This window comes from Piliocolobus tephrosceles, chromosome 2 (assembly GCF_002776525.5).
Source record: "Piliocolobus tephrosceles isolate RC106 chromosome 2, ASM277652v3, whole genome shotgun sequence".
In the NCBI taxonomy this organism is placed as follows: Eukaryota; Metazoa; Chordata; class Mammalia; order Primates; family Cercopithecidae; genus Piliocolobus; species Piliocolobus tephrosceles.
The window spans coordinates 193,124,155-193,141,461 of NC_045435.1; the positions used below are offsets into that span (position 1 = coordinate 193,124,155).

The window sequence follows — 17,307 nt, forward strand, 5'->3', positions numbered from 1 at the left end:
GGTTGGAGATGACAAGGGAAATACGGTATTTATGCTGGTTTTAGACATGCTGGTTGGAGATGACACGGGAAATAAGGTATTTATGGTTTTAGACACGCGGGTTGGAGATGACACGGGAAATACGGTATTTATGCTGGTTTTAGACACACGGCTTGGAGATGACATGGGAAATACGGTATTTATGCTGGTTTTAGACTCATGGGTTGGAGATGACACGGGAAATACGGTATTTATGCTGGTTTTAGACACGCAGGTTGGAGATGACACGGGAAATAAGGCATTTATGCTGGTTTTAGACACGCGGGTTGGAGATGACACACGAAATACGGTATTTATGCTGGTTTTAGACACGCTGGTTGGAGATGACATAGGAAATACGGTATTTATGCTGGTTTTAGACACGCTGGTTGGAGATGACATGGGAAAAAAGGTATTTATGCTGATTTTAGACACGTGGGTTGGAGATGACATGGGAAATACGGTATTTATGCTGGGTTTAGACATGCTGGTTGGAGATGACAAGGGGACATTTAAGGGCAAATATTCAGAGTTGCAGGGTAGAGCTGGAGCTCCAGCGGGCCATGAGCACAAGAGAAAGATGCTAGGTGCTCACCGAAGTGGGAACTGAAACATCTAAGGGAAGTCAGATGTTGCGGAGAGGAAGACACCTCGTTTTAAGTGACAGCTACACCAAGGGTATGGGCAGGGGGCACACGTTCCATGCACCAGAAATCCAGAGAAGTGAAGTGGTTCGCTCGAGGTCTCACGGCAAGTTAGTGACGCAGCCACTCCACCCCACTTTCCTTGATGTGTGTGGTCCCATTTGCTTTACGTTGTAACACAGAAACCTTCTCAATGTTCAGATACACCTGCTGTACAGTGGACACAATGCCATTTCTTGACAGTCAAGGAAGGCTAACCAAAGACAGAATTTCATTTCCTTAGTTTATTAAAGATGACAATGAACTACCAGGCTGTGTAAGAACCACGGCAGGTGGAAAGCCAGTTCAGAGCACAGGCTGCACACACAGAACATCTCTACTGAGACTCGCGCTTCTTTTATGTTAATTCAACAAGAGCTGTATATCCTTGGCAGAGAACGTCAAAACAGCCTCGTTTAAGTGGAAAATATTTGTCTTCCACTTTTCTGCTGTGTCTTGAATCTTGTCTCCACCTGGTAAGTAACCTATGTGTTGTTTTCTTTCCCTTTACTTACAGAAAGAACACTACCCTCCCCTTCGTTTAGAAGGAATTCTCTTCAGTGCATTCAAAGCTTCTCCCCGCAACAGCAGGGGATTTTCAGATACTGACAAGTTGCAAAGTGCTCCCAAAACATCCCATCCTCTACCCGCTTTCCCCCCTCGAATAAATAAATAAATGGGTATTTGGACAGTGATGGCAGCATCGTGTCAGAGTCACTAAAACACACACGATCTAAAGGGTTGGGGTGCGGTTGAGGGAGATGGAGAAAAGTAAGTGACAAGTCAGGAGTCTGTGAGACTGTTGAGTTTGGCTTCAGAAGCTGTCAGCATTTTCATGCTTTGATCCTATGCTGATGAGAAACGGGCAGGACAAGATAGCACATCTCCAATGACCTGGAGAAGGAGCTGGATGTGTCACTTTTTTGTTTTTGAGATGGAGTCTTGCTCTGTCACCCAGGCTGGAGTGCAGTGGTGCAATCTCGGCTCACTGCAACCTCCACCTCCTGGGTTCAAGCGATTCTCCTGCCTCAGCCTCCCAAGTAGCTGGGATTACAGGCGCCCGCCACCATGCCCGGTGAATTTTTGTATTTTTGGAAGAGACGGGGTTTCACCACATTGGCCAGGCTGGTCTCAAACTCCTGACCTCAAGATCCACCTGCCTCGGCCTCCCAAAGTGCTGGGATTACAGGCGTGAGCCACCACGCCTGGCCTGGATGTGTAATTTAAACCAAACCTGGAAGGAGAGCTCACCATTTTTATAAACTCCTGGGTCTGGATCTGGGACCGAAACCCTAGTGAAACCTGAGTTCCGTGAAGCTCCCTGAAGGGCCCGGGCCTTCCAGTCAGTCCTTCAAAACTGCTGGCCTTGGCCTTTAGAGCCTCACTGCGAACAGAAGGGAGAACAGCTTCAGGGTCTTGTAGCCCAACATGGCTTTCAGATCCCAACTTTGAGGCAGAGGAACCAAGAGCAGGGGCCGGTTCCCACACGTTCCCTTTCGTGCTGGTGGAGCCTCAGCCATGGCCATCACCTTAAAGGCCTCTCCCACCTCCCTGGGAGATTCCTTCTTACCGCCAGCTCAGGCTCTCATCAGCTTCCACCAACCACAGGCCCCCTTCTGTTCAGCTTCCAGGGACAGCACCCATGCCCATTGTTCTCCTAGCAGCAGGCAACTATGGGAAGACAGGCCCACGGGCAGAATTCAATCCCAGAACAGAAATGCTGCAGGCTTTAGTTCACAGAGCTGCCAGCTCTTGGGGAAGCCACTCTGACCAGTGTTTCCACAGAGGTTAGAAGCTGCATCAACTTGAGGAACATCACAAACACACACATGGCCCCATCCAAGGACTTCGCCATCAACACACACGTTAACAGAGGGAGGCAGTACACTAAAACCAGCACTAGCAAAAGGACTTCGCCATCAACACACACATTAACGGGGGGAGGTAGCACTCTAAAACCAGCACTAGCAAAAGGACTTTGCCGTCAACACACACATTAACGGGGGCAGGGAGCACACTAAAACCAGCACTATCAAATGGGCAACTGAACAGATAAACATCACCAGGCTACACAGAGTTAAGTGCATAATTGGCATAAAGGCTCTTGTTATCCCAAGAACACAGAACATTCACACTCACATCCACAAACTGTCAAGTTCTGTAACAGCACTAATGGCAGGAAGCTTTTCTCCAACTTTGACCACAGAAGCTAAGGCAAGAGAGACTCGGCCACCAGGGAAGGACCCAGCTCTGCTGCACAAGGGGAGAGAGAGGGGAGCTGGGTTGCACTTTCACTGAGAACCACAATGACCATCGAACAGATGACAGTGGTCAGGGACACACTAAGAACAGGGTGGGTGGGGTTCCTGTCCTCACCTTAGGATGGCATCAGGGACTTGCCTGAGCTTCAAAGATCATACCTGCACCAAAAAGCCAGGTTAACTAAAAGAGGCCTTAACACCTACGAGGGGCCAACAGCCCCTGTGAGTAAGTGCTCCTCCAGCAACAGAGCTGCCGCCTCACGTATGCTTGTGGCATAAGGCTACAGACGAGCCTGGCCTAAGCATCAGTTCTGTTCTTTGCTTCAAGCTCACCAGGGTAGATGAAGAAAGTCAGCTTCTGGCATCATCTATACTTCAAATATTCCAAACGGGAAATCCCAGCAACACAGGGACATTCACGGCTGCCTCTCTGAGGAGTCTAGGATAGTCATGATTGTTCTATGGCCCCCAAAATACCCAAATAAGCGGACAAAATGCCCATGACGTAGTCCCATTCTCTGCTGCTTCTCCTCGGGGCACAGTCTGACCCCAATCCAGGACCGGGAGAGAGAGAACGCCACCGTTTCAGCAGCAGGAGGAGAGGTGGTTGAGAAAGGCCTGGCTCAGAAGCTCCAGAACGAAAACAAAGGAAAACTGGAGAAGATACTTGACATGCAGGTGAAACCAGGTCTACTTCTAGAGGAGGAGGCCACAGACGCTGGAAGAACTGGGTCTTGCTGTCTCTTCCCCTGACAGAGGCACTAGAAGCTTCATGAAGGACCCACATGTCAGTTCTGATGAAAACACCTGGAGCTTACAAATTACCTGTCACCACAGACTCTGGACCCATCAACCTACCAAAGGCTGACTGCACACGGACGTCAGACAAGTCAGTAAAAAAAAAAAATGATAATTAAAAAAAAGAAGCAGCCCCAGGTGGGGCAAGTCCTTCAAAGAGTGGCTCAGTTCTGCAATATGTGTGACCCCGGCCCAGACAGGGGCTTCACGTGCTTTCTTCAGGTGGCCTCCAGGACGGCGGCTTCCAGGGCCAACGCTTCGGCAGGCTCCTCCTCGTAGTCCGACAGGTAAGACTCCAGGCTCTGCCTGGCCAGCGCCTCTCGCCGGGCCTGCAGCCGCTCGCAGCGCGGACAGCTTCCAGACTTGAAGCAGGCTTTATGGTAACACGCTTTACACTCTACTCAGGTTGGGAAGGTAGGAGAGAGAAGAAAACAATTTGTATTATCTCCAGCTAGAGGTCAGTTGCTGCCACAGCCCCTTCTCACCACCAAGGCGTGGTGTCCCCTGGGGAGGCCCTGCGAGGTGCTGAGTGGCACCGAACTCTTGCTAACAGGGGGCTCTGGGGAACCAAGGAGCCCTGTGTTCAGGCTCACTTGGCCGATGCTGCACCTGCCCTCACCTTCACAGGTCCGGCACTTATGGAGCTCAAAGGGAAAGATGATGTCATCCTCATTCTGACAGAACTCACAGATGAAGCCCTTGGCTTGGCAGAGCTGGGGAGGAAAAACACAGATGGCAACATGAGGCGCGGCACATCAGGAACTGGCACGGGAGGGTGAGCACCAAGGAGGGGAGGGGTCTGCAGGGTTCTGCTGCCCACAGGGAGGAGGCCTGGGCTGGACTCAGAAGCATGAAAGCTAAACTAGGGCCAGGGCTGGGCTGGGTTAGACAAAGCTTTAGGCAGGAGATCAGACGGGCACGAGCCAGAGAAGCTCTGACCCTGGCGTGGCTCTCCGTGAGAGAGGAAAAGGAGGAGATGGCGCCACAAGGGGCTTCCTGGGCCGACAGTCCCATCTGGGCTGTGATTTATTTCAGAAAAGGAACCACAACCAATGAAGATCAAATGTGGAGACAAGGCTGTTCCTCAAACACAGCACCCAGCCTGGAGTCTGCTGACAGTGAAGTATTTCCAGTTCCTCCCAGACACACAGGGTGCCCTGCCTATGCCCAGCTCTAATTCTGGGATTTTCACAGGAACATCAACTGGGCATAGTCTAAGACAGCAAGATCGAAAAGTATAATTTCTGCATTTTTTACATGTTGAATAGATCACGATAATGATGTACGTTTGTGGAACACATAAATATACAAAATGCTGTCACACAAATTAGGATAACAAACGAAGGCCGAGGGTAGAAGCTCTCCAGATTCGAATCCAGAGTTCTCCTCTCACATCGTGACAATTCCTTTCCTTTTTTCTGTGGGGGATGGAATCTTGCTCTTGTCGCCCAGGCTGGAGTGCAATGGCGCGATCTCGGCTCACTGCAACCTCTGCCTCCTGGGTTCAAGCGATTCTCCTGCCTCAGCCTCCCGAGTAGCTGGGATTACAGGCGCCCACCATGATGCCCGGCTAATTTTTGTATTTTAGTAGAGATGGGGTTTCATCATGTTGGTCAGGCTGGTCTTGAACTTCTGACCTCAGGTGACCCACCCACCTCAGCCTCCCAAAGTGCTGGGATGACAGGCCTGAGCCACTGCGCCCGGCCAACAATTCTTTGGTGAAAGTCTACTCAGTTCTGCCCAGAGCTACCCAGGGCCACAGCCAGCACCAGCTCCTCCCCTCACTCGAGGTTCTTGAGATTGGGGTGCTCTGGCTGCTCTCCAGGCTAAGGAATAGCAGCCCTTTCCAGTTCCTCTCCCAGTGCTGACCAGTCGCTTCAACTTCCTCGAGCTAAGTGGCAAGAACCCCAGGTCCACCCCCCTCCCTGTATCCCTAAAAGCAAGAGCCCCAGGTCCACCCCACTCCCTGGATCCCTAAAAGCAAGGGCTCGGCTGCATGCCACAGTGAGACCTTCTCACCATGCATCTCTCCACGTGGGCAGCCCCTGCCCTGGTGAGCTCAGCAAGCCGGGGCCCCAGCTCCCCCTTCCTGGTCGCCGTCAGATCATTCAGTGAGTACAGGTGCAGGTCCTCTGTCAGGTGGCCCGGGACTGTGTCAAAAGAATCCAGAAGCCTACAGGGAGTGACAGGAGGCAGGGGAGGGAATGAACAGTGTGGGTGCCACGTCGTAGTAGAAGGATCCCTATCCAGAAACTGCAGAAAGTAACAAGGGTGGGCAACGATCAGCCAGTCCAGTGTTCCAGGCCACCCCAGCCGTTCCACACTACTAGGGGTCTGGATGGCAGAAGTGACCATTTATAGACTCCTGCAGAGTGGTCCACGTGGGATCCAGCCTGCTAAGAGCAGTGGCCTGCCCTGGATGGAATGACCACAGATTCCCCTTCCAGAGAGAAGGACACAGATACAGTTACTGCTGTGGCCTCTCGTTTACCACTTTACATTTCTGCAAAATCTCTCTACTCTCCTCCGTTACGTAACAAGAGCCGAGTGCTGGGATGTGTCCCTTTCGGAGACGGCCACGTGGCCAGAGGGCTCTGGCCCCACAAAGGACTTACTCCTTGGCCAGTCGGCAAGTCTTGAACATGTTCTTCATGTGACACAGCTGGACCCGCAGCAGCTGAAAAGAAAGAGGTGGGGGCAGGAGTAGGAGGGGATGTGAGCAGAGGAATCCAGTGCTGGAAGCCCAGGGCCTTTAAACCCTGGGGGTCTAGAAGCCTTGCATGCTGCAGCCAGAGCAGACTGTCCTACGCTCTAACTCGCTCCCATTCACTCTGACAACTGGCTTCAGAGTGCTCTGTGCTCAGGGAAGGCCCTCCGCCAGGTCTGTCTGCCCAAGTCACATAAGCAGCCTGGGGCAGAGGAGCGCTCTGAAATGCCAGTTTCTCACTAGATACCCTATTCCTCATTCATTCACTCATGTTTTCAGTGAAGGAAGAAATTCTGCTTTTGCCATCAAGTGCTATCTACAGCTTCATAGCTGCCATTGCCAGGTTTGAGGCTCCAAGTAGACAGATACCTGGGAAATGGGAAGAGATTAAGAAAGTACATAGGGAGGGCATGAATGGAGAGACGGTTACAGCTTTGACACTGCGATGACAAGAAGTGTGGTAATTGTGGGAAGCTCTGTATAACCAGGGGAGGGGACGAGGGAAGGAGATGAGGGGAGGGGACGAGGGACGAGGGGACGAGGGAAGGAGATGAGGGGAGGGGACGAGGGACGAGGGGAGGGGGCGAGGGAAGGGGGCAAGGGACGAGGGGAGGGGACGAGGGGCTGTGGAGGAGACGAGGGACGAGGGGAGGGGATGAGGAGAGGAGACGAGGGCAAGACTCTGAGGTGGCCTTTCCAAGGTCTTACCCGGACTTGATTGAGCAGCTTGACCTTCCTATAGAGGGCACTGTTTATGTCCTGCACGTTGAAGAGAGGATCATTCCAGATCTTAATGAGCAGGTCCTTGGAGAAATTGCTGACGTAGTACTTGCTGAAGTCCCACTTGCGCAGAACCCGGCTGGGGATGGCCATCTGTGCATTCTCATGGCAGCACTGGCAGAAGTACTTGCCCAGGTACTCACAGTACCGCAGTCGCTTGATATAATCTGGAAAAGCCGGACATAATTTTCCCACCTACAGACTGGGCAGGTGGCTCTGCTCCTCCCTTGAAAGGGCGGAAAGGGCCGGCCAATGGCCTCTAGCAACCTCTGTCTGAGTTCCCCAGAGCTCGCAGAAATCCACATAGTGGAGCCTGGGGTAACGTCCCACCTTGGAGGCCCTGAGGAAATAAAACCAGCCGGAGTTGGTAAGATCCAGCCTTACCAGCTAGCTGGAACTACCCAACTGTCCACAGCATACAGTCCTGGCCATGTGCTCCCAGAAATCATTTCCCTCCGATCGCCAGCACTCCTGCCTATTACGAACCTTTCTTTCTCCTTCCCTACTTCTGACACGCCACCTCCTGTTACCGCCTTTGACACGCCACCTCTCCTACGTGTGGGGGAGGGTACAGAGCCTCTGGAGGCAGCATGGTGGGAAGGGAAGGCACTCACCAGGGTCAGTCCGGATGCCACATCCTGCACAGCGGTAATTCTGCTTGGCCACGGCAATTTTCCTTCTGAGGAAGGACAAGGACAGGGCATTGGCAGATAGGCCTTTGAGGTGTGAGGGACTGAGCACACACACAGCTCCAGGTAAGTATGGGAAGAGAGGGGAATTCACCGATGATTCAGTTGGACAACACTGAACCTACTGGGAGAGCTGACTCCATATAGGATTTAGGTCTAGGCAGTGACTCTTCCCAGTAATGAACCACACATTCTGTACAAATGGAAGCAATGACACGTGGTAAAGGAAAGAATGACAAGAGAAAAGCATCCATCCATCTTAGATAGAGAAGAAAAACCAGCAAGCTCACAAAACTACTGGGAGGAAGGCAACAGGTTGGGAATGCCAGCCAAACAAAACCCGCCTTGTTTCCAATTAGCTCTGGGAACTAAGAGTAAGAAACGAAGGACAAAACGGACAACCCCCTCCTCTGCCTTTAAACGAAGAGACCCGTGTGGGAAGCACAGCTGGAGGCAGAGACAAGTGGGTGAGACGAAAACCCTGACAATCCAGAGAGGACGGATCTGCGCTCCAAAGGCACAGACACTGGCCACTCACGTTGGGGCTGGATGAACATTAAAAATTATCTGAGGCCGGGGGGGCGCCCACTCCAAGTTGCCACGAACACGAATCCGCAGCTTGTAGATGTCAGCATGCTGCCCGTCATCCGGTGAGATGGGCAGTGAGTCAGGGATGGGTAGAAGCTGCAGGAGAAACACACAGTTGGGGTTAGCTCACACGGACGGGCTTGGGAAACACAAACGCAGGACCCTTTTGGCCATGACAGAGCATCATGAGTGAAAGACATTTCAGGAACACCACAGGATAAGAGCTTCAGGTAACCGTGGTCCTCGGAACCAACCAGGAGGCGCCACGGAACGAGAAGTGAGGGCTGTGGGTTCCAGGAAGCAAAGAGAAACAGCCTCCCATGGCAGTGGCCCACGGCTCATGTTGTCCCGCACCCGTTCCAGGACCCTTGCTGTGCCAGGGTGTTTCATGCCTTAAAGACAACTGCAGAGCAAAGAATCCAAGCAATTCACTCTTGCGCAGTGTCTCCGAGGTGGTCAGAAACCAAACGTGACTGAGTCTGGCGAGCAGTCACGTGAATCAGGACAGCGAAGGAGCCGTCGTCTCCGCTCTGACAAGGTGAGCGAGCGTTCACTGTTCGTTTACCACCTGGCCCACTGTAATAAATGACTTCCATGAGTAAGGCGGGGAACACACAGGCTCATTCCGGACTGCGGACGTGTGACGAAGGAAAACAAGGTCACAAAGGCTCTCGGCCCCTGGGTAGGAAGAAGAGCCAAGGACCTACCTTCTGAGGGGCGTCGTGCTCCGGGACGAGCCACTCCAGCTCGGAGGCAGCTGGAAGCTGCATCCCCTCAAACTGCTTCAGGAGCCCCATGGCCACCGCCTCAGCAGATGTGGAGTGCAGGAAGCTGTGGGAGCTGGAAAGGGGAGAATCAAGGACGGCTGAACACAGGGAAAGGACGGGCAGATGGAGGCTTCCCTTCATGATCTCATCCCCCACGCAGCAACTTCTGGGCTGGGAGAATACTCGCAGCACCCCGGCCTGCTCATCACCCTCACACAGGGGGCAGTGAAAGTCCGCTAGTGTCACAGTCGGAAGACTGTGGTTCAAGCCCCACTTCCTGTCACTACACAGCACTGACACGTAGGACAGTGAAAGTCCGCTAGTCTCACAGTCTGAAGATTTCGGTTCAAGCCCCACTTCCTGTCACTACACAGCACTGCTAATAAAGGACTCTGTCACTTCCTTTCTCTTAACTTCAGCTCCTCTAACAGCAAAATGGAGATTATAACGCCTGCTTACAAAACAAAGTGAGTAAAATTGCTTTGTGGACTAAAAGGCGATTTTTCCTCCCAAATGAGCTACTATTTCCCCTGGTTGGGTCTGTGATGTGGAATCTGTTCAGTTTGATTTGATAACCAAAACCCATCATCACTGCTCTCTTTTGAGACCTTCTGGGGCCTCTGGTTATGATGAGAGTCAGCAGAGAAGGAATCACTCACTCCCAGCTGTGCCTCCACGAGAGCCCCTCCCATTGAGACCAAAGAGCTTCTGCTTTCTTCCCGTGGGCTCGCTGCCATCAGCAAGCCCCTCCCTTTAACCTTGCCTCCTCTTACATCTGGATGGCTTTGCCCAGCCATATGCCAAGAACTGGGTTTGTTTCTCTACATATCCTCAGGCTTTCTTTTTTTTTTCTTTAAAAAAAAGTACTCACTAGGACTGGGAGGAAACGAAGGATCTGCTGCCTGAGGCTGTGTTCCTTCTGATGTCAGCATCTACATGGAAACCAGAGATAAGGGGAGCGCAATGGAAAGGGGTGGGTGAGGGATCGTGGAATCCACGACGCGGCGCTGCCAGCTAAGCACTCAGGGTAACAGCCCGGTGCCACATTCTACGCAGGATAAAGGAGCAGGTGAAGCTCTAAACACAAGTTATAACTTGCCTCTATCCAAGTCAAAACCAGGCTGAATTAGTAACATTATGCACAGCACTGAGAAGGTGAAAAGTGTTACAAATCCAGGCAGAAAGCCAGACTCAGCTTTGGTGTGAAACGGTGAATGAGGTACACAGACACAACCCCACGTGCACAGACACAAAACAAGGACTCAGATCGCTCCCTCAGTCTCCACATCTTTACCTTTCTCCAATGATAAGCTCCCTTAGGCAGTAACTCTGGCTCTTAGATAACTTGGATCACAGAGGTTCTCGTGAAATACATGTGACATTGGAACTTTGCTTCTAATACTTCACCACTGTTGCCATCACCCCGAATGTTAGAAGTGTTTGGAACTTTGCTGCTAACATCTCGTCACTGCTGCCATTTTACCCCTGAATGTTGGAGGTCTTATATATCCTTAGAAAAGCTTCATGAGTTGATGGGTGCAGCACACCAACATGGCACAGGTATACATATGTAACAAACCTGCACGTTATGCACATGTACCCTAGAACTTAAAGTATAATAAAAAAATAAAATAAAATAAAATAAAAAGAAAAGAAAAGCTTCATGAAGGAAAAGGAACTTCTCTATAGCTTTGCAACTCTTTGGAGATGCCTGGTTACCAACACATTTTAACAAAGATGGTCAACATGATCTCTGAGGCGTAATTATACAGGAAACTGTGGCAGACCTTCCATAGTGTATTTCTGACAAAGGATTTAGAAGAGGATTTCTAATAACGATATGCCTGAACCTCCAGAGACCTCAGAGACCTCATCTACCCAAATATTTTTGATGGAGGGGAATGCGAAACACAGCAGTTATGTTCAAGCAAGGCAGACACAGCCTACCCAAGTCATGAAAACAAGACTGTTCTGAGAAATACTCTGTCTCATGTCCTTTGCTGCCCAGTGAAAAGACCTTTCTTTCCTCATTAACCCTACACAATGACCAATCTACTGTGAGCACTCAGGACACGAATCTTGTATGGCATCACTGTGCACTGGGCCATGAGTAGCTCTACGTTCCTCACATGTTTCCTCTGTATGCAGATTTTTGTCTGGACAACTAGATTATAAAATCACCCTATTAGGAAATAAGATTGTGTCTCCTTCTTCCCTTGGCTCTAAAATACTTAACACAGGGCTCATAGACAAGCATATACTCAAATAATATTGCTGACAAACTAATGTCTTCAAAGCTACATATATGAGTAAGATAACAGAAGTAACAGAAGTTTTCATATGTTCTCTAAGCACAGGACAAGACATCAACACGTTTTTGCTGGTAATTAACACAGCCTACTTAACAACAAAGATGTTCAAGTATACCGTGTTTTCTGGCTGAATTTGTGCCACCAAAATCCAGATCCCAGTGCACTGGTAGTTGTCTTATTTCTAGCTAGTTAGTGCTGGTAGAGAAAAGAAAAACAGTAGAGGCAACAGTAGGCCAGACCTTCACAGACTGTTTGGTTTGCAACATGTATTTGGGTAACACTTAACACTGCCTTGGGTTGTACGTAAGTCTTGCCTTGCGCTAGTAGCCCTCAGAGTGCTTTGTACATAAACGTTTTCAGAAAATATTTTCTGAATAAATGATTAATTGGCTAAAAGCAATTAACAGCCATTTCAAATTCCATCCTGTTTGGGAGTCACACAAAAGAAAAAAAAAAAAAAACTTAGCTGTCCCTCAGTAAGGAGCTAACCAATTTTCTTATTTTAGTGCCAGGCTATTAAAGAAAATACTACATGCCAGAAAGAACAGGCAGTGATAATTCACAGTTTTTAAGGAAACCACTGCCTTCTTAAAACTATTTAGCAGTTCTTCATTCTCACAAAGAAGAAATTTTTTTTTTCTTTGAGAGAAAAAAATCATTCTCTCTTTAGAAAATACAACTGAGTTACACTGTCACATTCTTCTTCCTCTCTTTGACTAGAGGTAAAGTGAGGTCGGAGGTACATGCAGGGACTTCCCCTTCCCCGCCAATCATGACTACACCAAGAGTGTGGAGGGGCCGCCCAGCTTCGGAGGCCAGGCCCTGAGCCCGCAGTGGAGGAGAGCAGCACACACTCCACCAAAGGGGCCATGACACCTGACCCAGCCAGGGACCACGCAGCTCTGTGGGTCCCGGGCCCGCTGCAGCCTCATCACTCTCTGGTCAGCTCAAGCAGACCACTAAGTTGATGTGGGTGAACCCCTAGTGGAAGATCTGGATAAAAGCAGAGCGAGTCTACGCCAGAGAATTGAGGAGTGAAGAGAAGGAGCTACCCATCTGGATGGACTCAGCGTGTCCCACGTGAGAGCACTTAAGGAGCAAGTCCGAGACTCTCACCATCCAAGTGGAATTTAACATAATTCTGAAACTTTTTATTGATTTTTTTTGGCATAAAAACAAGTATTGTTATTGTAAGAGAACTGATTTCAGGTGCTTCTAATGCATTAGATATTAGGTTGAGTAATTGCAATTTTTGCCATTACTTTTGCACCAACTTAATAGAATAAGGCCATTATTACTGACAGAAAAAAGTTTAAAAATATAAAAACAAATAGCAACAAAAACAATGATAAGTTATAAGGAGAAGAATTTGCTGCGTGTCCAGACACTGGTACTGAATGATCAGAGAAGAGCTGGCTAAAACCTTGGTACCTTAGCAAACTACACAAATTTTTTTTTTTTTTTTTTTTTTTTTTTTGAGACAGAGTCTCACTCTGTCGCCCAGGCTGGAGTGCAGTGGTGCAATCTCCACTCACTGCAAGCTCCGCCTCCCGGGTTCCCGCCATTCTCCTGCCTCAGCCTCCCATGTAGCTGGGACTACAGGCGCCGCTACCACACCAGGCTAATTTTTGTATTTTTAGTAGAGACGGGCTTTCACCGCTTTAGCCAGGATGGTCTCGATCTCCTGATCTCGTGATCCGCCCATTTCGGCCTCCCAAAGTGCTGGGATTACAGGCGTGAGCCACCGCACCCGGCCAACTACGCAAATTTTTAAACAAAATAAGTGAGTCACAAGAAGAGTCAACTTCGAAACGTACTGGCCGGTTTGACGTTGGTTTCCATCCTGCTTTCTTTCTAGAACATAAGGTCATACCCAACATATCTGGGAGTCCAAATCCAACACATTTTCGGTAATTGCTGACTCAAAAGGAAACATTTCAAAAGGAGAACCCAAAGCATTCTTGTTTTATAAAGAGAAAAACTTTTATTTAAAAATGGATGAGGGAGAAGCAACTGATTACCTTGAATTGGATATAATTTTGAAACTTGTCAGAAAATATAGCCATGAACTTTCCTCTTTACCTATTATGCCAGCTATCAATTTACTGCCTTTCGACTCCAAATCTGCCCTTGTTTTTGCCTGCTCTGCAATAATGGAGTTTTTGCCTGCTCTGCAATAATGGAGCTGGACACAGAAACATTTCTCCTTTGCCAGCTGACATGATGTGAAGTTGTAGTAGAGGGTGCTGGAGGGGTGCTGGAGGCAGAAGGGGTTTCTCTGGCTGGTTCTGGTTGCTTCTCTAGGCTGGCTCCGGGGGAGGCACACCTTGGGCAGCTTTGCAGCAGAGTACCACGAGTGCGTGATGCCCTCATAAACAGCCCCCTTAGCACCCACCGGGAGAGCTTCCCTGGAGAGCTTTACAGTGAGTGCCACTGGCCTACCACCTTCCCACGAAGCGCCTTCACCAGTACCCTTGGGTTCTGAGACAGCACCTCTCATGGGCATCCTCCCTCAGCACCCCAGAGAACAGTTTCCTGGTGACAGTTGTTAGCATGCCACCTCCCCGTGGAGAGCGTCCCCTGGCATCAGCTCAGGGCAGCTCTGGGCTTCAGGGAACCCGGCACCGGCTCAGGGCAGCTCTGGGCTTCAGGGAACCCGGCACCGGCTCAGGGCAGCTCTGGGCCTCAGGGAACCCGGCACCGGCTCAGGGCAGCTCTGGGCCTCAGGGAACCCGGCACTGGCTCAGGGCAGCTCTGGGCTTCAGGGAACCCCACCATCCAGTGAGCCAGGAGGTCTGGATCTCAGCCTTGGGGATGTATCACTTCTTTACATCTATTCCCACCCCAGATCTCCATCCCAGCCCCGGGGATAGTGGCTGCTCCTCCACCTGCTCCTCCTGCGCACTCTTTTTTTTTGAGATGAAGTTTCACTCTCGTCATCCAGGCTGGAGTGCAGTGGCATGATCTTGGCTCATTGCAACCTCCACCTCCCAGGTTCAAGCAATTCTCCTGCCTCAGCCTCCAGAGTGGCTGAGATTCCAGGTGTGCACCACCACGCCCAGCTAATTTTTGTATGTTTAGCAGACATAATAAATGTTTCACCACGTTGACCAGGCTGGTCTCGATCTCCTGACCTCGTGATCTGCCCACCTCGGCCTCCCAAAGTGCTGGGCTCCCAGGTGAGCCACCGCGCCTGGTTTCTCCTGTGTGCTCTTGAGAGTCTTCTTTACTCCTCATGAGCCAGTTTCCCACTCCACGATTCCCACATTATAGTTCATCATGCTTTCTACTCAACTTTCCCTATTCAAATTACTGTGTAGTTTCTGTCTCCTGTCTGGACCCTGACTAGATACATCTATGCAGAAGATGAAAACTCTGGAAGAATCTACAAAGGAAGATAAAAAAACATTGATGCAGCTATAATACAAGAAGGTGGAGATGGGGGAAAAAAAATAACAACAACAAAACTCTAAATCCAAAGAAGTTGAAAAGACTGTCTGAGATTGGGAGCTTATGAAAGATATCGAACCCAACTTGGCAGACACCATCAGCAGAAGCAGATGACGTGAAAGAAGACAGACACAAAAGATGATGCATCACATATCAGATAATTCCATTTATACCAAGTGTCCAGAAAAGGCAAATCTACAGAGATAGAAAGATGAGCAGCTGAGTGGGGCTGGAAGTGGGGACAGGAATTCACCGCAAAGTGACCCAAGGGATACTACTGGGGTGATGAAAATGTCCTCAAGCTGGATTACGGTGATGGCTGCACAACTTGGTAAATTTACCAAAAATCGTTGAGTTGTACACTTGAAGTGGGTGAATTTTTTTTTTCTTTTTTGAGACAGGGTCTTGCTCTGTCACCCAGGATGAAGTGCAGGGGCAGGATATCATGGCTCACTGTAGCCTTGACCTCCCCAGATGAAGCAATCCTCCCACCTCAGCCTCCAGAGCTCTGGGGCTACAGGCATGCACCACCACACACAGCTAATTCTGAAATATTTTTTTTTGTAGAGATGGGATCTCACTATGTTTCTCAGGCTGGTCTCCAACTCCTGGCCTCAAGCAATCCTCCTACCTCAAGCCTCCCAGCATGCTGGGATTACCAACATAAGCAGCCACTACGCCCAGCCTAAAAAGCAGCTTTTTAATTGAAGAACATTTCACGGCCGGGCACGGTGGCTCACGCCTGTAATCCCAGCACTTTGGGAGGCTGAGGCAGGCAGATCATGAGGTCAGAAGATCGAGACCATCATGGCTAACACGGTGAAATCCTGTCTCTACTAAATATACAAAAAATTAGCCGGGCGAGGTGGTGGGCGCCAGTAGTCCCAGCTACTCGGGAGGCTGAGGCAGGAGAATGGCGGGAACCCGGGTGGCAGAGCTTGCAGTGAGCTGAGATCCGGCCATTGCACTCCAGCCTGGGCGACAGAGCGAGACTCCGTCTCAAAAAAAAAAAAAAAAAGAAAAAGAAAAAGAAAAACATTTCACATTCTTAATGTAAAACCTGTCATGTGTATACAAATTTTTTAAAGCCCCCAAAATGGGGAAAGAAGGATGCTAGAAAGACCAAATCAAGGCCTGCCTGGTGGTGAGAGCAGATCAGACATGCCCTGAGGGAGAAGCGGCTGACACTCAACATGTGCCCCCACAAAGGACTGGGACTAAACACACTGGAAACCAGTTAGAAAGGCAGTCAGGAGAACTCCTCCTGAGGCAGGGAAGACTCAGGTTAGATCAAGGAAGAAAGGGAGTCAGGACGACTCCTCCTCAGGCAGGGAGGATTCGTGAGAATCAATGACAGTCGTTCAGGAGTAGGAAAAAAAGCAGCCTAATACTTTTACTTTTCTAACCTTAAAAACATTAAGTTGATACCATAATATTTGTACATATTGACAGGGCACATGTGATATTTTATGCATACAACGTGTAATGGTCAAAACAGGGTATTTAGAACATCCACTGATTGAACATTTATCATTTCTTTGTGTTGGGAACACTTCAGATCTCTTCTGACTATTCTGAAATACACAGTATGTCAGCCACAGCCACACTACTGTGCTACTGAACATCAGAACCTACTCCTTCTAACTGTATGGCTGAACCCACTGACCAACCTCTCCTTATGCCCCAGCCCACCTCCTCCCCAGCCTCTGTAACTATCACTCTCTTCTCTACCTCCATGAGATCAACTTTTTTAGCTTCCACATGAGTGAGAAAACAGGAGCTCCTGTAATATTTGTCTTTATTGCTCTAAATCTTGATCTCATCTCACATAATTATTTCCAATTCCTAGTGCCCAACAATATTAACAGTTTTAATAAAAAGTTCTGGCCGGGCGCGGTGGCTCAAGCCTGTAATCCCAGCACTTTGGGAGGCCGAGACGGGCGGATCACGAGGTCAGGAGATCGAGACCCTCCTGGCTAACACGGTGAAACCCCGTCTCTACTAAAAATACAAAAAAAAAATTAGCCGGGCGAGGTGGTGGGCGCCTGTGGTCCCAGCCACTCAGGAGGCTGAGGCAGGAGAATGGCGTGAACCCAGGAGACGGAGGTTGCGGTGAGCTGAGATCTGGCCACTGCACTCCAGCCTGGGCAACAGAGCAAGACTCCGTCTCAAAAAAAAAAAAAAAAAAAAAAAAAAAAAAAAGTTCTGGGCCACGTGTGGTGGCTCACTCCTGTAATCCCAGCATGTTGGGAGG

The 17,307-nt window shown here is 49.6% G+C and overlaps 1 protein-coding gene across 19 annotated transcripts in view; it reads right to left on the bottom strand.

The window, feature by feature from the left end:
* Positions 1-918: 918 nt before the first annotated feature.
* The window catches only part of RUBCN (rubicon autophagy regulator), a 55,912-nt gene continuing 39,523 nt past the window's right edge, over positions 919-17,307 (bottom strand). For 12 of the 19 annotated variants that reach the window (XM_023214871.1, XM_023214869.1, XM_023214865.1 and 9 more), the window contains 9 exons: positions 10,163-10,223; positions 9,232-9,364; positions 8,475-8,620; positions 7,862-7,926; positions 7,176-7,414; positions 6,376-6,437; positions 5,780-5,933; positions 4,380-4,473; positions 919-4,157 (listed from right to left, as the gene is read on the bottom strand). In XM_023214871.1, the coding sequence (XP_023070639.1) occupies positions 3,979-4,157; positions 4,380-4,473; positions 5,780-5,933; positions 6,376-6,437; positions 7,176-7,414; positions 7,862-7,926; positions 8,475-8,620; positions 9,232-9,364; positions 10,163-10,223 (1,133 nt within the window). In that variant the 3' untranslated portion in view covers positions 919-3,978. The remainder of the gene's footprint in view (positions 4,158-4,379; positions 4,474-5,779; positions 5,934-6,375; positions 6,438-7,175; positions 7,415-7,861; positions 7,927-8,474; positions 8,621-9,231; positions 9,365-10,162; positions 10,224-17,307) is intronic. The other 7 variants (XR_002732126.1, XR_002732125.1, XR_002732122.1 and 4 more) reach the window with 7 other exon arrangements.